At 41.6% G+C, this 26,483-nt stretch overlaps 1 protein-coding gene across 1 annotated transcript; it reads right to left on the bottom strand.

Annotated features, from left to right (window-relative positions):
* Nucleotides 1-7,291: 7,291 nt before the first annotated feature.
* Nucleotides 7,292-18,378, bottom strand: TAGLN3 (transgelin 3). Its single transcript, XM_008920861.3, has 5 exons — nucleotides 17,975-18,378; nucleotides 17,370-17,551; nucleotides 16,365-16,539; nucleotides 11,732-11,834; nucleotides 7,292-7,852 (listed from the first exon to the last, which is right to left on the bottom strand). The coding sequence occupies exons 2-5, from the start codon at nucleotides 17,547-17,549 to the stop codon at nucleotides 7,711-7,713; spliced, it is 600 nt and encodes a 199-aa protein (XP_008919109.1). The 5' UTR covers nucleotides 17,550-17,551; nucleotides 17,975-18,378; the 3' UTR covers nucleotides 7,292-7,710.
* Nucleotides 18,379-26,483: the final 8,105 nt, after the last annotated feature.

Genomic DNA, 26,483 nt, shown 5'->3' with positions numbered 1-26,483 from the left:
CAGGCACTTTAAATACAGAACATATTCTGCCAAAGTGAGCTTCACTCGTGCAGCCCGCTTCAGTGATGTGGCAGTACTACGGCTTGCTTTTATTTCACAACTCCCACTTATAAACCAAGCAGCACAAAAACTGTTTAATCATTCATGGATTCATTTTACAGAATACAGAGACTGCTGAATCTGGCTGTAAACAGTAATTTTGCTTTTGATCCTTATCTATACCAAGTACATAAAAAGAAAGTGGAAAAGACAGAAGAAATAAATCAGAAAAAAAAAAAGTTTATTACTGTAAATGCACTACTCTTTCTTCTACTTATTTTGACTTAACACATTACAGGTGTCTCACACCCAGAAAACCCAGAAACCTACCACAACACTTCTTCTTGTATTCCCTCTGGGAAGGTTATGGCAAAGCTTGACTTATAACACATACACCCCAGAAAAATCATCTCTGTTCTAGCTGTTGTATTTGGCACCCCACAAAACAGCTTGTAAGATGGTAATGCTTTTGGGGAAAGGATTCACATAATTAAATGTGTCCCAGCACAAAGAGAAGACTTTCATTTTTAAGCAACATCTCACAAAACATCTTACAAAACACATTGTGATTTCAGTGGATCCTTTTGAGACCTGAGTAGAAATGCCTTCTAATTGCACTAAGAAATCCTACAGAGAAGATCTCCAAGACAAATAATACAAAATGAAACTGAATGCACAGGAGTCCACAAAGCAATTTCCAGTAGTTAGAAACTGCAGGTCTGTTCCTTAAAACTCACTATATTGACCCTCATGGTGGCAGTCAGCACATCTGGGCTGTGGGGCTCTCCCAAGTGATCCAGCTGTCCTGCACTCGGGAGACAGGCACCTTCATACAGCTACACGCCTGCACAGTCTGCTTTCAGCTGTGGCCACACTGCCCCTGCTAACAACAGCTCCATCAACACCCTGCAACACACTTACAAATAAACAGCCAAGAAAAGGGTTAATAGCTGCTTTGCCACAGTCCCAGCAGCACCTGACAATTCTGAGCCATTTTAGGAACACTGCCCCAGAACAAAATCTCCCACAACAGGAAAGCAAAGTGCACTTTAGTTTATGCACATGAGCATGAGTTTTGTTTTCCTCACCTTCTCTCTCCTCGAGCAAGGCCTGAACCTTTCACTCCAGTTCCCTCGTGCAATCTAGCAACAAGCTGTTGCTTTTCAGTAGCAAAACCCTCTCCAGCTGCTACTCATGTGGGCACCCAGCTGTAGCTCATCTTCATAAAGTCATAGAATCATTTAGGTTGAAAAAGAACCTTACTGAGACCTCTAATTGACTCCAACCATTATCCATATTCCAAAATACACTTTTGAGGTAGGGGAATACAAGAAATACTGCTTTAATTTAGCACCAGTGGCAGAACTTTGGCACAGTGCTTAATGCATCTGAACTGTCGGGGCAGAACACGAGAACAGGGCTCCTTAAGGATGTCAGGGGATGATGAATGCACTGGGCACATGCACAGATTCCCTGGATATTCCACTTGCGCCTTCCAAATTTGCTATCTGATTTATTGATTTTTCCTCCTTGAATCAAAAGGTTTTTCTATTCACTGGGAAAACCAATGTTGCCATGGTATCCAAGCACCTAAAAGTCAGACCTGAATTTATGTGACCATTCTTCTGAGAGATGAGGAAGGGGTTTTGTCCCCTTTTACCAAGAGCCAAAGCCACAAAGACCAGGTCCTGTGCTCAGCAGCTCTGGGGGTGTTAGGGCACATCCACGGAGGGAAGCACTCCTCCAGCATCTTTGAGAACCTGGTCAAAACAACTCTTTGGTTGTGTGCTGGTAGGAGCTGGAAGCAGCAGAGTTACCCATACATTTACATTATGTGTGGGAGCTAATACAAAGAAACTTAGAATGAAGTGTTGACTCATAATGACACTAACACAAAGCCTGCTCCTAAAAGCAGTCCCTGTTCATTTTTGTTGTCCTTTCCATGCCTTGACAAGAAATGAGAGAAACAGAACATTTAGTTGATTTCTGTGCAAACAAAAGAGCTTTCATCCACCTCACATCTTTATCGACAAGATGACAATGCATACCTTTTCTTAAAACTCAGTTTGGAAATATTCAGCAGTTATCAGTCTGTCTCAGACACGTGCTGCTTCAAGCCCCCGCAAACCACGTGCCTGGGGGTACCTGCTCCTTCCCTCCAGCACTGCCTCTACCCTTGCCAGGCAAGCTGGGCCCTGCAGAACTCAGAGCAGAGCAGAGACCTCTCCTGCATTTCTGGACATCACTTCTGAACCTAAGGATTGAAGCTGCCACGTGGTCTGCAGAGCACTGACTCACTGGAGCATAGGATTTACGCCTTTAACATTTCTACCAAACTGAGCCATTTAACAGAATTTCATTAGGGAGAAAGTTCACCTCTCTAATTTCCCCTATAAATCCAATAGAACCACTGACAAATCTATTTCTACATCTGAGGAATGGCATTAGAACTTCACTTGAATGTCACAGCATCATGCACTCTGCTGTTGCGTAAACACTGCAAGATGAGAGCAGAAAAATTTCCTTCCATCCAAAGCTGTGATTTTCCCCCTTTGGTAATAGTTAATATACTTTTTTTCTCTCCCCTCTGCCATTTTATCTCATGGTTTTCTACTGCTCAAGCTTAGTCACAGACCTATGGTGGTTTTATTTTGGAAATTCATGTGGGAAGAACAACCTCAGCGAAGTTTAAATAGGTACATTGATTTGTTAGGGTGGGGAGTAGTGACTGCCTCTGCATGTTTTCCTAGCAGTCACTTGTGTTGTCTTCTTGCCTCTGCCACTTGCCGTTTCTGCAGGACAGCCAGTCCCACAAAGGGGAAAACAGTTTTGTTTCCAGTCAAAAGCATACTGTGTGTAAAATTCATGCTGACAAAATTGTCTGTTCCTCTGTCTGTCTGTTTGGTGCCAGTCTTAAATTTAGGGTGTTGCAGATTGTTTGCCTTGGTAGCTTATGCGTGCATTAAAAATATCAGCTTCTACATTTCTTTTTAAGTTTATAGAATGCAAAATAGCTGGAGGAAGGTCTGTGTACACAGGCTTATCAGTAGCCTTGGTAACTCCTCGCTCCCTGGCTCAGGACCTACCATGGCAGTCACGGAACAAGCTTAGAGTAAATGGTTGAATTTCTTTCCTCTAAAGGTGCTCACTCCCCTTCTCAACATATTTAAAGCTTATTTCTAGTTAGGAGACATTACCATATCAGTGATGCTATTAATGTCTGATCTGTTCAAATCATCACTATCAGTATTAGCCTTCCCATTAGAGGAATGGAGGTAGCAAATCCAAACAATGCAGACAGAGCCAAATGCAATCAATTACAGAAATGAAAATGAAACTCTGGTGTCCTGAGTCCTTATCCTTGCTCCTTGGTGGCTCTGTTTTGGCCTACAAAACAGCTTAGTCTGAATGCATTGTGGCCAGTGTGTGAACAGTCCATGCAGGCAGCTCCCAGATGAGAGGGACAGGGCTGATGGTGCCCGCTGCTGCCAGCAGCACCTTCCTTCTCCTCTCATCCCTGCTGAGTGTGGGGGATGCTGTTTAGAAGAGGCATCTTAAAAAGTGATGTTTCGGGCTAATTTACTGAAGAGCAAAGCCTCTTCATGCCGTTCACTCTCATTAGTTTTCATTTAAAACACACCACGTTATGTTAGCCTGACAGTCCTCAAGCTCCTGCTTAATTGAACTGGCTAGACTTAATACTGACTTTCTTTGTATTTTCTTTCTGCTCTCCTTATACATGAGGATAAACCTGGATCCTACACTCTTGCATTTGGTTTTCTCCCTCACACGTGTTGAGCATCCTTTCCAAAGGCCATCAGATGCCACCTTAATGGTAAAAAGAAGTTACTAAGCAATTGTACATAATGAGGTCATGGTCTCAAAACCTTTATTTAGGCAGATAAATGTCATTTACTTGTGTACAGGTATGTCAAACTGAAGCTCAAGGGTAGCAATATTTAAGGTGTTTCTGGTCCAGCCTGCTACGATGGGTATCTCTGTGGTACCATTATTGAAGGGGGGGGTGATATTTAAAGCACTTTCTCACCAAAATATTCTATTCTATTCTATTCTATTCTATTCTATTCTATTCTATTCTATTCTATTCTAAAGCTGGGATAGCTGATTTCATTATAGTCAAGCTTCAAACAGGATTATAGGCAGTGTGTGTGTGAGGGATCTTAGCTCATTCTTGCTGTCAAACTGAGTCCACAGCTTTCAGTGAGATGTTGTTCATCATCTGCAGAGGAAATCCTCCTCTAAGCAGTAGAGCTAGGAGAGTAAACATGAACCCCCTTCTCCCAAACACATACTATACCCCTCAGTGTTATTCTAATGTATATCAAGGCTTTTAAGTAGTAACAATGCAGAAGGTTGTTACAGAAAATAATTAGCCTTCTGGGACACCTGTGTAAGTGCTTTTGATGCAGTAGAAACAAGCTTACAATGAGTTTTTGTTAATATGAGAGAAGTGATAATGCTTCCTGATAGCTTGGTTACAACTGGCATGGTACTGTATTAAATTTACTTCTTAGCTTCAGATGTTTGTAAACTTACTAGTAAGGATATCTTAACAGAAGAATATTACTAGGCCAGAGTGCATTAACATTTAATTAACAATAGCATTAATATTTCTGTATCTATCATATGGGGATATGGAAGGACAAGATTAGCCCACAGAATGAAGTATATTTTGAAGCATTGAATGCCAGACATTAACAGCTAGAACAGTTTGATGGCTTGTAGCCTCTTTTTTTATCACTGCCAGAGGCAGACTGCTGGGCTAGACAAACTGCTGCTCTGACCAGTAGATCCATCTGCTCTTCTGAGTCAGCCATGCTAATGACTTGGACCTGAATTTGCCCAGGTCCTCTCCTGCAAGGTCAGGAGAAAATCTGACAGTGGAGCAGGTGGTGCCACAGCATGGCATCAGGGATACAGAAAGCAACATACCCTGGGAACTCAATTGGCAAGCAGCACTGAAAAATAGTGTTTTTAGAGAGAAGAGCATACAGAATGGAAATTCTGCAGCCAAACAGAGAGGAGAGAACTAGATCACTGAGTTCAGGAAAGATTGTGTGTCCCCTATGGGGGTGGTGTGGAGGAGAAGGTGTGGGGTTGTGGCCTCTTAGACCTCTTACCTACCTTCAAGGCAGTTCTTCCAGCTCGTCCCATCCAGCCATTTTGCCTACTGTGGCTGTGACTTTCTGTTAGAGGAAGGTGGCTGCTGTTCACATTCATCAAGGTGAAACTTCTGGTGGCATTTGTCTTGCCATTTGTCTTGCCATCAGTCCAGATTTCCTTAGTCATCTTATTTGCTTTTATTAAGAAAAACTGCTATTCTCTTCATGTTACACCTGAGGTCATGCCTACGGGCAAGTTACATATTACACTTTGCACTGAGCTAACGCCCCACCACAACTGAAAGGTGAGCTCCCACATGAGATGCACTATCTGGGGTGGTCATCTGCTCCTCTGCTGAGCTTATTCACCTAAGTAACAGAAAAATATCCCTGAACAGGCAGTAAACACAAAAAACGTGTTTGACAGTAGCACAGTGGAGGAGCCAAGATGCCCTGGCAGATATAAGAGGAGGTACTAGTGTGGACAGGACCTTTTCAGTGGCAGCTACTAGAGATCCACTAAGCTCCAACCATGTAATGTGACCTTCACATCCCTCCTTGCTCTGCTCTGCAGTGCTTGGCTGAAGTGGGGAGATGTTCTTCCTCCTGACAAGGATGATAGAGCTGGGGTTCAGTTTACTGAGTAGAAACTTTTGAAGCTACATCAACATGTGTGTCACTGGCTCCAGGGCTACTTAGTAAACAATTAGCTGCCACCATGTGTCACTGGGTTTAAAGCCAGACAGAAGTCACTCCTACCTATGTATGTAGGCACTCAGAGAGCTGTCAGAACAGATTACTCTTCATTTGTTACCTGACTAGATATTACATTTTCAGGCCTTCTTGGAAGCCTGTCATGAATTAAAAAGGAAAAAAATAAAGAGCCCACAGAGTTCAATTATCATGTCTCCCTTCCCACTTGCCTGTGGGGAAAAAGTGATTTAGTTTTGCGAGTGAAGACAGCAGAGACAGTTAACAGCAAGAAAACCCTGCAGAGAAAATTGCATGAATACCTCAAGTGTATGTGCCACACAGCCCCGAGGCAACCTGAGGTGACCAGCAAATCAAGTATGCAGAGTTAGCTCTGGTGTGCTCCTGTGGCCAGATGACTGTGAGTTCTATTGACACTCCAGCAAACTGCCCCCGGATGAACCACCCGCCACATTTACAGATTGTTTGAGTTTGAACTCCGGGCATTTTTCAGGTCAGAATTGTTTTGGTACTTTTGTTTTATTTCTTTCATTGCATTTAAGACACACCTTGCTTTGTGTGTTGTTTGATATAGTATCAACTATCAGAAGATGAAGCCCGTTCTCACCTCTGACTGACAGACTGTTCTTTCACAGTCAAGAATTCCCCAAGTTTGGAGGCTTGTCTGCTGCAAGCTGTACTGAGTCTGGCTGGGATGGAGCCTGCAGGGTGCTGTGCTTTGGACTGGTGACTAAAGAAGTTAATTACACACCAGTGTGGTGGCTACTGCTAAACAGTGCCTGAACAGTGCCAAGGTCTTCTCTCTTTCTCATTCTGCTCCCACAGCTGGGGTTGGGCAAGAAGTTGGGAGGGGACACAGACGGGACAGCTGACCCCAACTGGCCAAAGGGATATTTCATACACACTTTGTCGGGGTCAGCAACAAAAGCTCAAGGAAAAGGAGGAGGAAGGGGACAACTGTAGTAACAAGTAACCATCATGTATACTGAGGCCATGCTTTCCAGAAGTGGCTAAACGTCTGCCTGCCAATGGGAAATAAGTGAATTAATTCCTTATTTTTCTTTGTTTTCATATGCAGCTTTTGCTTTCCGTATTAAATGGATTTTGGCTTGATCCACAAGTTTGTGGGCTGCAGTTGACCCAGCACGCTTGTTAAATTGGGTGAGACTACATGAATCAGACTCAATGGATAATAAATCTTTTCTTCTTTTTAGGAAAATTCATTGGATGTGCCTTTAGAGAAACACTAAATTGAACCTGTAACAACACTGTAAAACACTACAGCAGAGTGTCACTCAAACAGGGCTCTGGGTTAGAGATGGGATAGATTGACCATTGAAAATACCTAAATCCTCTGCACTGTACCATGTGGTCATTGGTTTTACTTGCTTTTACCTCTAAATAATGAGTCTAAGAGGTGTCTTTAATTTGTCTTTATTCTTAGGTCAAACAATATCATCACTGAATTGAAGAACGAGGTTACTGGTTGAAATACAAGTGCAGTGTGAGACAAATATGGAAGATAACACTTTGCAAATAAATTAATACAGAATAATTGTCTTTGCATAGTTCAGAAGTGAAAAGTAGGAGGCAGCAGTGCGCACGTGCTGTGAACTGATACACACCACCACAAAAACCCAAGTTCATAGATGAACTCTTGCAGCTGCAAAGAAAACAAACCAAACCAAAAATACCCCAAACCTTAGAGAGCACTAACTATTAAAAACCAGGCAGAAAAGGAACTAATGAGATTTTTTTGTTGTGTTTTTTTGTTTTGTTTTTTTTCTTAACAGACCATGCTGCAGAAAGAGTGGTTTCTCCACAGACAGAGACGTTTTTAGATAATCTGCCTTGGCATTCCATAGCCTGTCATACCCGACTGTGATGCTCCTTTGTTGCTGCCCATCTGAAGGCCTATTACGTTCTGTCCCTGACGAAGCTGCTCTTCTGAAAATCCTCGTCGATTCTGCTGTGCTTTCCTGTCCAGATACACACAAAAAAAGCAACATCCATGCCATCATTCTCCATATGCTCAGAGGACCACAAAAAGCAATCTGAAATTGGCTTATGTCCCTTGTAATGTCATTTGCACCATCCCATGTGCTGGACAATACTGGCTGGGCTTATTGCTGCAGTTAGAAGTAATGCTCTAGTCAAGCTTCAGACTTTCACTGTACCACTTATTCCAGAAGCCCAAGGGACTTCCCTAGCAGCTATGACAGGTAAAATATTTATGTAGTGCTGTATATAACACACAAAATAGGATTAATTTGTGTTAAACCCTATAGCTCTTAACAGTTGTAGTCCATGGGATCTGATCAATGAGACACTTACCTGAGCTATACTACAAGTTGATGCCCATCTAGAGTAACAGTACAAATGAGTATAATTTAACTCAGTGGAGTAAATAAGATCTGAATGTCCCCAGAGCAACAATAGGTTGGTGAAGGGACTTGCTCATTTTTGCAGAGTAGACGGTGGTCGCCCACAGGACAGAACAACCGCTCTGTTTCCATTTCCAAATCTCTGACCTCTAAGCAACAGACTTTTCCCTTTGCACCTGTGTCTTAACTGTATGACAGTCCTTTAAATTCTGTCAAGACATGCTGACCACTTCTGCTCGGTGTCCTAGGTCTCAAAAGCCCTTTAGATTAATGAACCTTTGCTGGAATGTAAAAGGAGCCTTTATCTCCTTGAAAATAGCATTGAGGGCCAGAGTGGTAAAGAAGAAACACAGAAGTTTGCACTCTGTTGCCCTGCAAGAAACTGTACGGCTTGGATTAATCTTTCATTTTAACAAGGTGGAGAAAACAGGCAATTTACAAGGGAGAAAGATCAGTCTCTTCCTATCAAACGAGTCATATGAATCAGCAGAACTCCAGACAGAGGGAGGTTTTCCATCTACCACACCCTACTCCCACCCAGGTACAATGTTTTTCCTTGCTGTGTCTGTTTACCCTGGGTTCGGGTTACGCTGCAATACGGCATCGAGTTACAGTTCCCCTTTTCTCCCCACCCCACCACTAGATGAGAATGCTAGATTAGGTACCTGCTGTGATTGAAAACCATCAACATGATCCTCTCCGCGAGGGTCAGATCCTGTCCTGTGCTGAGAACCCTGGCTCAAGTCCAGAAAAGCACTTATACTCTTTGCTAGGCTCAGGGTGTTCAGGACATTGCAGGAGAAGAACCCACACCCACATGAAAGCCCAGCAAAGCAGAAAGGTGAAAAAGATCCACAGGAAACCAGTACCGACCTCCTGTTTTTTAGAATGGGTCTTCAGTGGTAATGTACTAACTAGTAAGAGGGCTTATAGAGGCCTGTCACAGGCTCTCAGATTCCACACCTCCCACCAGAAAGCACAAGCACACTGTTTTGGAGGGAGGCACACAGAACCGTGGGTGCCTCAGAAAGCAGCCCCTCTCACTGCTGCTTAATGTCTTTTCCAGAATACTTATACTGGCATGGAACTGCTGCCAGGATCTCCACAAGAGGATGTTTTTAGAACTACTCCTATTACCTAATTGAATCTTGGGTTCACTGTGTCTGCCTCTACTTTAATTAAAAAAACAGGAAAGCATTTTTTTTGTCTTTCCTCCTAGGATTTTCAGCTGTGTTGATGAGTACTTCCACAGAAAGTCTAAAAGTAACTGAGGAGGAAAAAAAATGAGAACTGCAAAAAAGAAATAAAAAAGAGACTAGCTGGAAGCCTGGGTATGCTAATAAAAGTTGATTATATATACAGTTCGGATTATACAGAGTTATTTTTACCATCATAAGCACCCCATTTAGTATATGATGGTCTTACAGATAGCAACATGTACACAATTTGGTTTTAGGTGGGTGGAAATGGCCTTAACTGAGACTGTAGAAAAAGGGGTGAGGGCAAGTCTACTCCCTCTCAATGTCTCACACTATGTCAAGTTCTTTTTGGCTTGCCTGCCATCACCTGGCATCACTCTTACCTCAAACTGATCTGTTAACATTTTGTGCCAACTTTACACCAGTGCTCGTGGTTGGCAAACCACCGGATAACAAACAGCCATGGATCCATGAACCTTGGTGGGGCATGCAAGGAAGAGGGAATCAGGCCTGGTGGTACCACATAGGTGAGACACTGGCAATGGAAAGTTAAATGGCTTAGCTCAAGTGTGGCATTATCCTAATCACTGTAGATCCCTGCATGGGTACTCTTACACCATTTAATATTGGTCTCTCAGTTTCACTAAAGGCGATTAAGAATCAGCCTGAAAGCCCTGAATTAGGAGTCACACTGGGTGGCAGCAAGGGGGCTTGGTCTGCCTGAAGGGATGGGTAAGCTACTCAGAAAACAACTTCTGATCTGCAACATATTGTAACGCCAGCTTTCCTTAAATTAGCGGCTATAAAAGGGTATTTCAGGGGCTGCAACAGATATGGATTGACTATCCAAGCAGTACGGGCTGGGCAGCCAGCTAGAGGAAAAGGGAGGTGATCACCTCTTCATCTATGCCAATGAAAACTGCTCCCACCCACAATTAAGAGTCCAGATGAAAATTAATTTTTCCATGAAGGACTTTGTTTTAGTTACATAAAAAAAAAAAGCCTGTCTGGGTCATAGTGATTTCATGTCTGGTTTATATTAAAGCATGTAACTGGATTTGAAATCAATTTTAAACCCAATTATATTCCATAAATATAAATCTATTTGTGCACTGCATTAAGTTAATGTAACCTGATTTCATATAAACAATGCATAGGAGTTTGCATTTATTCGCCTAAAATTCAAGTCTCCCTTACACTCAGTTTAACCAGCTCAAGGTTGAAGACAAACAAACTGAAGTTTGCTTTATTTTTGCTGAGCCTCTCCTAGACATCAGAAAATTCAAGGGAAGAAATGCAATCAGCATTCTTTTTGCTAACATGCCTCAGACATTTCCATGTAAGAAATACTCTTGGATGGCTGAATCTCATGTCAATAATATGCCTGTGGGGCAGGAGGGCTACCTGTGGGAGGATTTCCTTTTCTTCCTGTCCCTGCTTCTCAGCTTCCCTAGCCAAAACAAGAGGAGGTTCAGAACAACTAAACAGCTTTGCCAAGACAGAGATTTCTTCACAGATAAATGGTGCTCCCCAAGAGAAAAGAAGACTAGGAAATGATACAATTTTTGGTTTGATGAAAAAGGGAAAAAGGTTTCATGCCTTGTCTCTGCTTGGTAAAGGGTTCACTATATGGGGGTTTCCAGACATCCATAACAGCCTTCATTAGTATTTCTGTCTGCTATCTGATGTGAGGCAAAAGTGTACACTTTCGCTGCCAGCTACTCTTAGGACACACATATCTGTATGGCTGCTGCCGTTTTCATTCCCTTGGATTCATATATGGATATTGAGGATTAGCTGAATCTTCTGAATAGATGAATGTCATCAAAACTGGTGGCTAAATTTGCTAAGTATTGTTGCTTTCCTTCTAGGGAACGAGAATCAGGGATAAAGTCTGTGAACAAGAAAATTATGCATCTTCTTCAATGATCACTGCAGGCACCTCAAGCAGTAAGATGGATATGCTACAAAGAGAAAAAGCTGCAGTACACAGTTCCCATGGGGCTCCTCCCCAAGCAGTCCTGGTGTAACTTTGGGCCAACAAGACAGGGTAGGACATACAGCTAGAATGCTGGGAGCCAGTGAAGGGTAGAAAATATTGCTGCCTGGGCCTTTAATTCCCTTCTCTAGACTCCAGAGAGAAAAATCTCTCCATTAGAAGGAAACTTTGGAGGGATTCATCCTTTCCTTTCCCAATAAATTTCCTTTAATTCTAAAGGCACACAATATTACCAGCTTTCCAGGGAAGACAGCTCTGAGCAGCTCTGGACTTTACCTGTGAAACCAGGATGGATCTCCTTTGTAGCAGCCGTCATCCTTGGTGACTGCCAAACTGCCTAGAGCCATTAAGGTTCTCTGCACTGCTGCCATGTCCTTCCCTAGAAAGCCAGACAGTGAAGTTAATATATGTCTTTGCACAATAAATAGCTTGGCACACCAATAAATAGTTTTATCAAATGTATTAACTAACTCCCTCAGCTCCCCTGAAGAAGTGCATTAATAGCATTATAAATGCTATTTCACTATTGCTAAAATGGAGGTGCTGGCATGCAAGACCTTATTAAAATGTCAACAAAGGGACAGTGTTAAAGTGAAACTTAATTATTCAGACACTTCAAGGTTTCCTGGCCTTTGGTTATTTTAATGCCTTCTGCCATACCATTTTAAGTCTATACAATACTTTTGGTAAAATTTTCTCCTAAGAAGAGATTACTTTGGTGTACAGATAACGGTAATATACTCAGTAAAATATGTCTGAAGGAGAACAGTGTATCAAATAACAGTGCTGTGTCTCATTTTGTTCAGAGTAAAGTCGATCCCTGTGCTAACAAAGCTCACAGCAGTCTTGGTGAGCTCCTGTGCAGATAACTTTTATCAGTTCTTCCCAATTTAACCATCAAACCACCCTAATCCTTCCTACTGGCTTCAATTCTCTGCACTTTCATACTTTCAGTTTCTGCCATCCAGTCCACTATTCTTCACCTTTCTCCCTATGCTATCTTACTTCATTCCTCAGTTCAAAAAGTCATGGCTCATCTCATTTTTAGCCAAATAAAAATTATAGAACTCATTGCCCAATCCAGATATGCTGACTTTTGGAAAACTTTCTAGCAAAATTGAGTTTGCAGCAGGTATTTTCAATTGTGTGAGGTGGTAAGTTGTTGGAAATCCACCTGCTGCTTCTGAAATTCTTCCATAAGTGTTTCTATGACTCCCCTCCCCTTCTTTCCATTCCAGTTCTCCCTCTTTCCTAAAGTAATGTATCTAGTTAACAAATCTGATTATGGTTCTTCACGTGTGAAAGCAAGTAATTCATAAAAACATGAGATACCAGAGAGATGATGATAATAGACCTCAGAAATACCTCCAGTGGTCCAGTATCAAGGAATATCACTGTACACCAGCTGGAGTGTAGAGGGAAGCGAGCACTGCACTGTCTGTGTTTATGCTGAGCATCACACTGATTATAGGCAGATTCAGCCTGGGGCTTTGGTTCGTACAAACCCAAATGCCTAACACTGTGGCTGAGGTGAGGAAGACACGCCAAGGCTGAAAACACCTATCAGCTTCCAGTTGTGGCTGCCATTCAGACTACTACAGTCTGTCAGAATCCTATCTGCAGAGGACCATTTGCTCAGAAAATAAATTGTCGGTCACCCAGAATCCTCCTTTTACCGTTAATGCAAACTGCATCAGGCGAGTCCTTGCGTAAGGAGGGCAGCTGAAGAGCCGACATCCCACACGCGCACGCACACGGGCGCGCACCGAGGAGAGCGAGGCAGAGACACTCAGAGCTCCCCGAAGCAGCAGATGTACCATATGCTGCAACAGATGCCACATACAACGTCCTTGGGATGCCTCCCATATAACAAGGAGTGCAGTGACTGACTGGGATGAAAAGGGATGTGAAGAAAGATTTAAAAGTGAATCAGCTGAATAGTGACGGCAAGTGAAGAAAGAAGAAAAAGAAACAAAAGACAGGCAGTGAAACATGATGATCAGCCTCGCAGAGCCATCTGGCAGCCCCCCCACGCTCTGCGCTCAGCTCTGCTTTATTTGTCACTGACGAGTCGGAGATGCTGCAGGGGAAAAAGAGTGAGTGGGAGCTGAACAACACGTGACAAAACAAAGCCACGGCCATGGCTCTGCTCTGCAGAGACTCCTTGCTGCATATGAGGGGTGCTGTGAGTGAGGAAAGACCCAAAATCCAAATGGTCTTGTGTCACTTGACCTCTTCTAGCAAATGTTACAAGGGGCTCGATGGTCACTGTAAAAAAAAAAACCACTGTGAAAGATTTTAAATTTCCGGTGAAAAAGTCACCTAATGCTGCAGCCACCTGACAGAAAGGATCATACATGTTCTCTGAAGCCAGACTTGACTCTGGCATTGCAGTACATTGTAGTTAGTGCCTTCCCTCAGCTCCAGTACTTGTTTATTGGCAGCCACATGGGCTGCCCACCTGGCCCACAGCTTCGGCTCCCTGAATCGTGCTGCAGGGACCCACGCTGATGGCACGCCTGCATCTTCAGTGTCCTCTGCAGTGTGCTTGGAATAGCACAGCCTCCAAGAGGAACTTGGCACTGCCAGTGCAAGGAGGAAGGGGCCTCTGCTCATGTCTTATGCCTTTCTCTTTGGCGGAAACCTCTCTGGAGGGGCCTCTTCTACAAGTCCAGAAAGGGGAAGGTTCAAGCACAAAGATGGAGAACTGCTCTGTCTAGTATTCCTGAAATGCTTTTTTGCAAAGGTTGAACAAATACCCAGAGGTGCAGCTGCCTCTTGCCTGCCTGGAAATATACCAAGGAGGTATCTGCACAGTGCATTTATGTAAGAAAAGGCCAAAAGAGAGGTGATACTTCCCCAGATCAAGAAGTCTCAGAGATGAAGACAAATGCACCAGATGGACTCAGTGAGTTTGAAACAGCCAACAGCAAATTGTGTCCTAAAACATTTTCATTAATCATTGCTAAGAATTTCAAAGCAGAAGCTCCCAGAAAACAATTAGTGCAAGGGAAAAGCTGTTTTTCACTCACACCCTTTTCTTTCACTATAAACATTGACATCTCTCTTTCTAAAGAGGTTATAGTGTGAGGAGTAGGAGTGCTGCAATTATGAAATAGCAAAAAAGAGACTGTTCTTTCTGTCCAGCTGATGCATCCAGGTTCAGATGATTCATCCCTGAAGAAGGACAGATGCTACAGGTCAGAGTTACAGTTAGACACAAAAAGCTTGCAGTGACTCACTGCTGGAGAGACATACTGTTTCATCTCAGCACTGAAATGAGCAGCAGGAAAAATGAAAAGGGAGTGGGAAAGTGAGGAGACAGATTAGCTTTGGGAAGTCTTAAAATAACAGTGAAGAAAAGTCTTATATGTCTCCCTCCTAGGTTGCAAGTTGTGTTTTGACTTGCTGTCCTCTGGAAGTTACTACCTTTTTTCCTTACATCTGTTGAGAAAAGGTGATGAGTGAAAGAGAGAAATTAGGAGACAGCCACCATCATTAGGAACTTTTTGTCCTCAAAGTAAGTCCTTTTCCTAGTAAGGATCAAAGTACTACATTTTCATTTGCATGGTGTGAAGCCACTGTAAGTTGCATAAGACTGCAAAGAACATCTGAAACGAGCCATTATCATCCTTTACAAGATAGATGGAGCTTCTCTGTCAACAGCCTGCTAGGCTGAGGGGTGGGAAGGTGCTAGGTCAGGGAAGTGAAAATCTCTTCATTTAAGACATTTAAAGGTAGATTGGATGAAACAGTAAAGACTGAACTGGAAGAAACAATCCTGCCCTTGGCCCCCAGATGTATGGTTTTGTCAAGCAAATTTGGCACTCTGAGACCATTACATATCCCAGTAACTGCAGCCTCCAGCTGTCAATATATCCTTTCCCTCTAACTCATTCACAATGAGCTCCCTAGTATTTCATTCCTCCAGCTGTCCTTCATAGGAGTGATCTCTTCCACATATCCCGACTGCCTGTGAAAACAAACCCCACTTTTTTCTCTCAGTGTGTGCTCCTACACAAACTATGCTGACCAGAGTTCCCAGTGGATTGTTTTCCTCTTTCCAGTGTTTCATTCTCAAGGCAGATTTTTGACCCTTTCAAATGTGCCTTTCACTACCCTGCAGCTGTCCTTGCTCTGAGCCCTCATCCAAAGCATTGCATCACCTTGTCCAGAGAGATGCAGGATATACAGTGTACTTGGTTAAAGCACCATGAAGGGATGCATCAACACCACAGAAGTGGGCAAAGCCAGCCACATGAACATAAAAATGACTCAGCTCTTCAGCAACTAGAACAAGCAGTTTCCATTTCGAACATGGGATGGAGACAGCCTTCACCTGGCTTACTGCAAAATCACAGGAGCACCCTGAATTTTTTTGCTGTTGCCATAGTGACCTCTCTTAAAAGACTCTCCTTAGAGAGAGAAGCTCAGCTAGCATGGTATTAAGCAGTGAGTTTTGCTTCTCACTAATTATAAATGAGGCCTTATAAGCTTCACAGAGGCATACACGCTCCTGGGAATGCATTTTATAGCTCCAATTAAAGCTTTGCTTGTAATTTGAACACTGCAATAAAATCTTGTCATCAGAAAATCAGAGGTTTCCATATTTGTTATTAGAAGCTATTTACTTCGAAATAATTAGCACAGAGAACAGTTGTTTTATCAGGTCTGTGGATTTCTATCAGAATGATGGGCTTTTGGATAACATATGAGCTTGGAAAGGTTCCGTTATGCCCTCAGGGTAATATAAATCCCTCAGAGGAGATAATGCAGCACGGGAAGAACATGGTAATGAGGTAAGGCAAACAGAAACAAAAGATAATTACATTAGAGAGTATGTCTTAGACAAAATGCAGATCAAAGTAAAATGAAGACTGCAAGCTGACTTCCAGTTTATTATTTTTACCTTCCCATAAATCCACTGTCTGAAAAATATCTGTTGTTCTTACTCCGTAGATTTCAGCAGCTTTTAAGAACTGAGATATTTGTTCCATCTGCTTGAAAGCCATTTTTGATTCAGAGATCTTTGTGATGGGCTCATTTCCCTTTGGATGTAAACTGTTTATTAACTTGCATAACAGCTGAGAAATAAAGACAGAAACAAAATTAGAAAAAAGTCACCAACCTAGAAGGCAATTTCTGGACATGAAATGATGCCGCAAAATGTTTTTGACCCGGCAACTTTCTGTCAGGGACATAATTTCTTCAGATAAAAACAAAGAAGTGAATTGATAATAATCACTATTAGAAAAGCATAAAAGCTTTCATTAACTGAGGCAATAGCCTGACCATATAAATCCTAATCTGCTAGAAACAACAAAGCAATCACTGGTAGAGGTTATATAACAACTGACAGAGAAGAAACCTCATGCCCAAGCCAAAAATAAGCAATGTCAATTGAAATATTGTTAAAGTCACTTTCGCAGAGATTCAATGATTAGCATAGTCTTACAGCCCACTGCAAACAGCAGCATCTGCCTGTTGTTCAATAAACAAATGGAATACAATGTTTTAGCTACAGAATTATTCCTAAGAAGACAGCTACGACACAATTCAATCCTTCAAATTTGCTGTCTCTTCGCCTTTCCTTGTCAACACTGATTATTTCTTAAAGAGAAAAGTATGCATCTGATTTTAAAATGGATCACATTTAACTGTATGAGAAAAGATGCTGAAGGAATGAGTCATAACATGCATGACTCATAAGAATCATAAATATTGTACTGATCCCAGTGCACTAGTAGAATAATTTATCTTTTGAGATTAAGACTCTTGGTTGAAAGGAAATAAATCAGATACTAAGATATCTGCACCAACCATGAGCTGTGATGAATTTAGCTGGAGGAAGACAGAACACAAGGACACTGTGCATATAAACATATGAAAATGTATAATTGGACAAAACACTTACCGTTCCATCCATCAACCAGGTCTGAAAATGTTGCCTTCCAGGAGGAGGGTGCTCTATGTGTTCTCCACACTGGACAATAATCCAGTTCACCAACCTGGACTCTAATTCCGGGTCATATTTCTGTTCAATCTTTTCCTGAACTTCTCGACTTAAGCCATAGCTTGGTCCTCTGTTAGCCATCTCTGGAAACAAGGTAGAACTTATTTAGTGGGCAGAGTCCTGATCTACAGCTTTGAAGTACACACCGGAAAACTAAAGAATAACAGAGTGAGCAGCCTGCCCTCAATGTTAGAGAGCTGAACAGATGTTCATGAACGTGGAAAGTAACTGTATGGCACTGGCTATAGCTGTTCCACAGAACAGGGGAGGGATCAACGAGGGAATATCCTTTTCCAAAAGCACAAATCAGCTACAACATTTTTTTTTTTAAAGGAAGGGAAAAACAGCAGTGCCCCCTGCCCAACCACAAAAACAGAAGAAAAGCAAAATTTAAAACGGAGTAGGTTTAAAGAGAGGCTTCTGCTATGTTTACAGAGAATACAACAGGGTTCTCAGATCAGTGTTAAAGCTGCCTGCAAATCCAAAAGCACTTTAAAATTGCCTACCTAATACTTGCTAAGAAGAAGAAGGTTGTACATGGGAGCTCAAGCAATCCGATTAAAGATGCAGTCAGTCTTCCTCAGCAGAGATGCAAGGATGGATATCCAGAGATCAGCAAACTGAGAAGCGTTGATGAATTTAGGAGATGAAGGCTGCCACAATGCCCTGCTGCTGCTGCAGCATCGTGGTTTGAAGAACAGTGTATTGATTTGATTTCCCTCACATATGAGGAGGGTCAGAGCAGGGGCGTTGCTAAGAGCCATTAAAGAGGCCTGCCTACTCAGTCACAGCCCGGGGATCCTGTTTATCTCACCCATCTGCAGTCTGTTTTCATGCATCTTTCCTCAGCCTTGCGCTGCTCACCCCACAGGCTCAGATTTACTCCACCTAGTCTGCATCAACCCAAACTGCACCAAGCATCCCACCGACAGAGAGCTACAAATACAAATAGAGGCATTCTGCTAAATGAAGGTAAACAGAAATTACCACAAATATAATTTATTTTTAATCACAAAGCAGAAGCAAACCCTTTTCCTCCCTGTTCTGCATCCCGATGCTAACAGGCTTAGAATGTGAAAAATAATTTCTCTTCTTCCCTGTTCAAATGCTGATAAAAAGTTTCAACAAGGGGACAACAGGATGAAAAGTCAAGGAAGAGAAGGCAGGTAGCAGAATATTATCACCGTATCATTAGTATATATTAGGCTATCAGTGTAATAGTGTCCTGAGAAAACAACTGGAACCACTAAAAACAAGGAGAAATCACTGAAAAGTAGCAAACCTACTATAAAGCACAAGGATTTTACTTTCTGCTGGTATGAGTCAGCTAAACTCCAGAGACAGCAAGGGAACTATGCCCATGTACAGTAGTTTAAATTTTGATTATACCACTGCAGTGGTACAATGTGGAAGGGGAGAGGAGGCACGCTAAGACAAGAGACATTTCTTGTGGTCTGATTTATACAGATTTAATCCTATATTAAATAAAATAACTTTGCTTCTTTTCGAATGACACAAGGCTTTGTCAAGTGTCTTTCATTCATGCTGTATTATCCACCCTGGTACAAAATAGTTTCTTTTTGGTAAATGATTCATGTTCAGCTTGATATGCAAGGAGGTTGATAAACCTGAGGTGGATTCACAACCAGTTTTACCAAGAAAAGTCCTCCTGCTGCATTTGGAAAGGAAAAAAAAAAAAACAAAAAGGAGGGGAGAAAGGAATACAGTTCCTTGTATATCTGTTTCATAATGGTCTCTTCATCCATTACTTTCTCATTTTAAGACCTTAAATTATCAGATTTATACTGCTTCAGATGCTACTGGGCTTGTCAGACTCAAGAGATGAAAAATTTAATAGATGACCGAATTCATTGTTGTCCTCCACAGGCATTCCATTTAGTGCTTTCTCTTCTCTGCACTGGTAGTTTTAAACCCCTATGAAACACTTGATTACATAACTCAGAGAGTGCTACGTGACAGGGCCACCACTTGAGCACTTTCCACCTCAGTGAACATGCTGTTGAAGGCACAGCAAATAGGCAGGAACCAAGGCTTCAAACCCAGCCTGGAGATCAGAGAAGGACCAAGCTGCAGCTGCAACAGTAAGAGGTAGAACATGAATTTGACATCCTTTCCCTTCCAGCAACTGTTAAAGGCTGGGCTTCACACTCTTTGGCCAGCCCCACCAAGAATAAGCTTTACTTTGCATTTTTAGATCTTTTTGTGTTCTTCTGTTTAGAGGGGAACTACTGAGGTTGCTTCGCTGCTTCTGGTCACACCAGGGTGTTCAGGCTCACTGGCACTAAGATCTCATGAAAGTCCTTACCTTTGCATCAGCCTCTGACTGTTTCCTAACTTGGGGGCAGGGATGAGTAATTTAACTCTCCTAAGCTGCAGAGCAGAGGTCTCCCCCTTCACAGCTGTTGGCTATGCAACCTGTTCTCGAGGGACCAATCCATACTGTGAAAGCTGAAAAGCAAGCTTGTCCATCAGTATAAATTTTTAACAAGGCTTTGAAAATCTGGAAAACTCCAGAGGACTGGAAAAACACCAGCCCCTCACCAATATTTCCACGGCACCACTAAACAAATCATCTGGCCTGCTTCTGTGCCATCAACCCTGGGAAAACCAGTGGAATAATTATTTTTTTAATAAGTGATAGCGTTGATGCAGTTTACTAAAAGCATGGTAATACATTAGAGTTGGCTACTGCATGACACACTAATTAGGGAACTGTGGTGATTCTGAAACAAAAGACACATTAGAGAATAAACCTGGTAACTAGTAGGTACTGTAATATTACTGTGACTGAAAAATCACTAATGATGGTGTATATTTTATTCAGTTTGTACTAGAATATGTTCCCAGGCCTGAACTATTTAATATGTTATTAGAAGACACCAAAAAAATCCTGGCTCCTAAGAAGACCCCAGCTCATGTGAGCTGTGATGAATAAAACAAAAAAGATAAAAAAAGCCTCCTTGAAAGCAGTCTACCTGCAAGCAGGCAAAAACATGTCTCAGTGCAGCTGAAGTCCAGCCATCATAAGAAACGTGCTTTTCAGAGTGCAGTACCCTGTCCTATGACAAAACAGATGCTAAAAAAAATGGAAAGGGTGATGAAGATAAGCAGGTGGGCACAGATGCTGGGTAAGACACTGTGGTTGAGGGGCTTGGCTGAATGAAAGACAGGACGTGCAGCAACAGCAGTGGGAATATTATATCCAGTTCTGACAATCACTCTCCAAAAAAAGTGTTGGAAGAGTGAAGTAAATTCAAATAATTATTCCAGTAACCAAGACTGAAAATTAGAGCCTTTACAGTAATCACTTCAGAAGGATTATCTGTTTAGCTCACCAAAACCAGAAGTTAAGAAATGGCAAGTACAGGTGCCTACAATATACCTGTGAGACACAGGTATATTAAAGCCTGATGGTTAGAAATGGGTTATGGGAGAAAGGGGAAGGTTTTCAGCTGCAAAAATACTACCATTAGAACACTTCACTTATTGCTTCTGATGGATTTTGTTCTCTCACTTTTCTTGGCAACACAAGACTGGAATTTATGACTAAAAATAGAGTTGAAGCTTGAATAACTGAAGTAGCTTTTTATGCCTGTAGGCACTATGGCTCCTCTTCTGCTTTCAGATAATCACAGTATTACCCTATAAATTTAAAAATCTTTTTAAGTCTATAAACAAGTCATGCCAACAACAACAAAATTGACATTAACTAGCTCTCTACCCACGTTTAGATCCAGGGTAACTCAATAGCTTTCAGTGTCTTCCAATTGGAACACGGAGGGAAAAGTAAAACTTACCCTAACACAGAGCAACCCTTAATCTTTGCTGGATTCACTGTTTGGTGATTCACTCCTCAGAAAGAGCCTTGTATTTCAACCATTCCAAAGCACTATCTTACAAGGTATGCTGGGTCAATCTCCATCAGACAAAGCTATCCAGCAATTACAATAGCTGGGAAGTCCAGGCTTCATTTTCCTGGTGTGCCACTGTAAAATAATGGACCTTTCATAACTAAGTTAAAAAACAAATAAGCAAACAAAACAAAACAAACCAGGAAGTTTCCCAACACTTTAAGTTTACAGAACCTCCCTTCACAAGAAAACTTCTGAAGAAGTTTCTGGTCAAAGATCCTCCTTGAGAATAGACATGAATGTCTATGTGTGATGTCATGTTTTCTAGAGTTGCAGAGGATGCTCAGGTCCAATACAAGCTCGGTGAAAGTACAGGGCCTTTTTCAGGGAGTTGCAAGGCAGGAAACTGCTCTGCAGACCCTTGGTTTTATTCACAGCCTTGCTTTGTTGTAAGATACCTGAAGATGTTATACACAAGAGAACTATTCAGATTAGGGGGAAAAAGTAGCTACTGGAATATTGCCATCTTTTTAACTGTGCACAAACAAGTGGCAGAGATATCAGTCAGGGGACAACATTAATTTTAAAAATTCTAACTTCCCCATTACTTTGAAATCTACAATCTAGAGAACTTCAAAGACTAAAAGCGCTAAGCTAAGCAAGCATCTTCCCTTTCACCTGCAAAAAGGTTCCTTTGCCAGCTCTGAAGATGTTAATCCCCAAGCCAGTACATAGTTTGAACACCTCCAATTTGTGATTAAAAGAAAAGTAATTCAGGAAGGAAGGACCTTCCTATTTGTGTGACAGAACAGAATGCACTAACACTGCAACCTACAGAACAAGGCAGCTCCCAAGACTGCCCTGACCGGAAGTGTTTCTGGAATTTGTAAGTCACTGCCCACCTTCCATGCAGCTTGCCAGCTTAGCACTGGAAACCAATTCCTCTGGATATAATTGTCAGCATTCCCACGATTCAAGGTGATCTTGAAGGTAAATTGTGCATTTTAGTTCTCACGGTCTCTTAAGTCTTGTGCTGGATTGACAGACTCCTGTGAAAGAAAACCAATACATTTCATTATACCCATTGTTCATCTGTCCCCAACAAAAACGGTACCTCCAGAGAACTACTTTGGTTTGAAAATTATACATTGCAATACACATTTACCAGTAGAACAGAAAGGAAGTATCATCTTTATTTCTCTGAAACATAGGTCAAAGCAGACAGCAAGATTTACAAATAAACAAACAAACAAGATCAAATCCCCTAACTAAATAAAGGCTGCTTCTTATGGTTAGGGATTTAGCTTTGCTGTTAGGAACTTTTTCAAGAGTTACTGTCCTAAGGACTAGCACACGCTGACACATTTTTTGCCAGCAAACTGTATTCAATTAAAACTCAAAAGCGAGGATTCTTGTAAGGATCAGACCCAATCCTAGCCAGCCTTCATGGATTGCTTTTCCCAGACTAAAGTCCGGGCAGGCCATTTGCATCCCTCCAGTGCCCAGGCGTGCTACTGTTCAGCATACCTTTGCCACGGATATGAGCACCTGCTTCCACCCCGACAGGCAGCAGTGACCTTCTCATGTTGCCATGTGGGAGGCCAGTGGACAACATCGTGCAGATCAGAAGGCCCAAAAAGAACACAGCCTTTCACGTGCTAGCCTGAAAACATTTTAAATATGCATTTTAATTTCAGGACCAAATGGCTGGAAGTTTTAGGAGCTGCCATTTGCTTTTCCTTCCAAATCTGAATGCAGAGCTGCCTGAAGCCCCTTGCCAAACACAAATCAAGTGACAGTAGCAGGCTGAGAACATGTCTATTCCTCACCCGTGAGCTACAATTGTAGCACAAGCTACAATTACTGTGTCAGATGGAGGACGCCCCTTTCTCTTTAATGGAATAGGAGCATTGGACCATATAACATACATATGCAGGACTTGAAAGAGAAATACAAGGTCAAGCCTGCAACCAGACTGCAATAAGTCCTGTAATTTAGATTTATCCATTACAAGGCCAGGGCTGTAAGTAACATTATTGTGTTCTAGGCAAATATGTATTGAAGGGAGATGAGGTCCTACAGTCAGAAAGTCAATCTGAGCTACAGAAACCAACCAACAAGCAGTAAATCTATGAGCAGTGCATTTTCGTCCTTCATCTCTGCCTCTCCTTCCCAACAGAAATCTCTTCCCCTAGAAAACACTTGCCAGGAGCAAAGCACTATGTACAGTGGCATGAAAACCTCATACTTAGCAAGCTGCCTGCTATTTAACATAATGGCTGAGTTCCCTCTGCCTTTCCTGTCCCTGCTGGGTTGGAGAACAAAGGTAGAAGGGTGACAATGTGCACTGATTTGTGGTATTTCTATATGCATTCCTTATACAGCTGATGAATATTCACCAAGACTTAGGGAAATTTTACATTCACACACATCTTAATGAATTAGTTCATCAGCTCAAAGCACAGACTGCTGATCTTAGAGACAGGTGAAACACATAACCCTCTTCTATTTCCAGGGAAGCCTTCAGTTTTAACGTAACTTTTCATGACTTAAAGCAAAAAATCTGACAAGGCAAGGTAGGCCTCTTTATAACAGCACAACTGAGTAACTTAAAAACCAAGGAAGCTGAAATCTTGTTATCTCCCCAGAACACAATTTTCCCTCCCACTTGTGTTGTTGTTTTTTTTCCTGCCACAGAGGAAAGGATGGGGGCCAAGGAGAAGTGACAAACACAATCCTAATGTAGAAGCTGAGCGAGGCAGTGGTTCAGAAAATGTTGTAACTCTGTATTGCAGCACAACCAGAGCATTAAAAATACTTGAGCAGCTGCAGATAAATCACTGGTTCAAAGTCTCTCTCTAAGCACGTTTTCATTTGATATGAAAAGTATGGTACCATAAATCTTTTAGTCCCACTGAATAACAGCATGTCCAAGAGACCTCATAATCAAAATTAACATAAAAATGAAACAGCAGGAGTTAGTTCTGAGGCCTATGCACCAAGGGGTTTTTTGTGAACACTGATTTGTTTGCATTTAGTGTTGATGCAAGAGAAAATAGGTTAACTAAACTGAAACTACATGAAATATTTAATATCAATTAAGTAAAAAAATAAACAAAGCCAAACAGCAGAAGAGACAAAACAAGTAGAATATTTAACAAGATAAAAATACATATATCTAAACCCAAGTAAGTACAGCTCAATATAAGCAGAATAAGAGCACTTGTTTATTAGGAAACAAGTTGAATAACCTTTAGAAACTTTCAGCACACCCTGGTTTACTGCAGAGTTCAATCCCAAACACAGGAAAGCCTGCCTCATCTTTTTTTTCCTTTTCAGAAGGCAGAAGAGTTTGCTTCACAAGTTAAATCTCAAGCAGTTTGCTTTTGCAACAGATTCAGAAAGAAAATGTTGATAAGGACTAGGGACAGTCGAGGCCAGCTGGTAATGTTTGTGGTTCTTTTACATGAAAACTACTACCTACTCCTCTGGTATGCTAATCAAACATCCTGCCTAGCTACAACAGCTTGTTGTTATTTACTCATGAAACGTGAATGATCATAACTCCTCGGCAAAAGTTAATATTATGTAGCTTAAGCTTTACCTAGAAGGCGAATACCTCGAGGTGCTTATTCAAGGGGTATTGTTTGATCAAAATCAACAACACAAGCAGATGAGTTGCTTGATTAGTGCCCAGAGTTCCCTTGTACTGTGACAGCAGTGTCAGCCCTGACATGTCCGCAGTACACTCAATGACAGAGGAGCCCAAAAGTAATTTTTCAGACCTGCCAAAAGCAAAAGACAATGAGAATACTAACAAATTCAGCTAAGTGCACTACTGGAAATAATTAAGCATAGATTAAGGTATTTGGAGAAAGCCAATCCCCACCCCAGGCAGTACAAGACAGAGCTGGTAAAACTCTGAAACCATAAGACACTGATTATTTGATGAGAATCAAGCTTATTGCTGAGGAAATGTATATTTGAATGAATATTATATATTCACAAAATATACTTTGTATTTGGCAACAAATCAGCTGTTACTAAAAAAACCAAAACAGAACATAATAATTCATTACAAAGAATTTAAAAAGTTTGCACCATGCAGAGGTTCCCAAATGTGCAACACCCTAGTTTAATACAGTATTTCTATAGAGGAAAGAAATACTGTTTTTAAACATGACTAAACTGAAAATAATTTACTATGCAGGCATCTACTGGCAAAGACAAAAGCAATGCCACAGGCACTAAATCAGGGGACATAACAGCAGCAATTTTGAATGACACCATAATGTGTGAATATTACATTATTCCAGATTGTCAGAACTTCCTGACAGGTCAAGAGCTAGTGAGAGGTAGGATGTAAATCTCCCTGGTTATCACCATCCTTTCTATCAGGCATCTGAACATGCCAAGTTTGACAACAATCAAAACTCTGGTAATTTCCAGCATGAACACAAGGAAAATGCTTGCAAAGAGAAATACCAGTGGAATTACCAGGGCAAAGTTAGAGAAGAAGGTCTGCCTGCATAAGGCCTACCTCAGGTTGCAAACAGAATCTGTGGCTGCCCCATCCCTGGAAGTGTCCAAGGCCAGGTTGGATGGGGCTTTGAGCAACCTGGTCTAGGGGAAAGTGTCTCTGCCCATGGCAGGGGGAGTGGAAGTAGATGATTCTTAAGGTCCCTTCCAACCCAAACCATTCTATGATTCTATGACTGAGTTAGGGAATTGGTATGGTTGAATTAGAAAATCTGCATCTAAGCAAGAGCCATCTTTTTTACTCTCCTACCAAAATTCAAATTTTTTACATGACAGCTTCTTGTTTTTTGCAGTATTGAAGCCTAAATAAAACCGTACTTCACAGAAACTCATCAGAAATTTAGGGGGTTTTTGTTGTTGTTGTTGTTGTGGATTTTTTTTTGCTTTAGTTATTTGTGTTTTTTAAATTAAAACCCATTACCTCAGCAAAGCCCCATAAAGCACACTAATAGTGACACAACTAAAACAGAAAAAAACAAACTCTCTAGAAATATCATATCCCCAGGAGCTTTACTGTTTTAAGGTAACAATAGTGATGCTATTTACTACTTAAAATAATAAAACCAGAAAAACAACTATATAATTTTGACTGATGTTTCACATT

Source organism: Manacus vitellinus, unplaced genomic scaffold, assembly GCF_001715985.3.
Source record: "Manacus vitellinus isolate BGI_N305 unplaced genomic scaffold, ASM171598v3 scaffold_34_pilon, whole genome shotgun sequence".
NCBI classification, from domain to species: Eukaryota; Metazoa; Chordata; class Aves; order Passeriformes; family Pipridae; genus Manacus; species Manacus vitellinus.
Note: the sequence above shows the minus strand (reverse complement) of the source record. Positions and strands in the feature narration are given on the sequence as shown.

Excerpts from the sequence above, each read along its gene's own strand:
- TAGLN3 (XM_008920861.3), bottom strand. The coding sequence starts at position 17,549 with ATGGCTAACAGAGGACCAAGCTATGGCTTAAGTCGAGAAGTTCAGGAA. Across the intron at positions 16,540-17,369 it reads CCTGGTTGATGGATGGAACG|CTGTTATGCAAGTTAATAAA; the intron begins GTAAGTGTTTTG and ends TTTATTTCTCAG. Across the intron at positions 7,853-11,731 it reads GATCCATCCTGGTTTCACAG|GAAAGCACAGCAGAATCGAC; the intron begins GTAAAGTCCAGA and ends GTATCTGGACAG.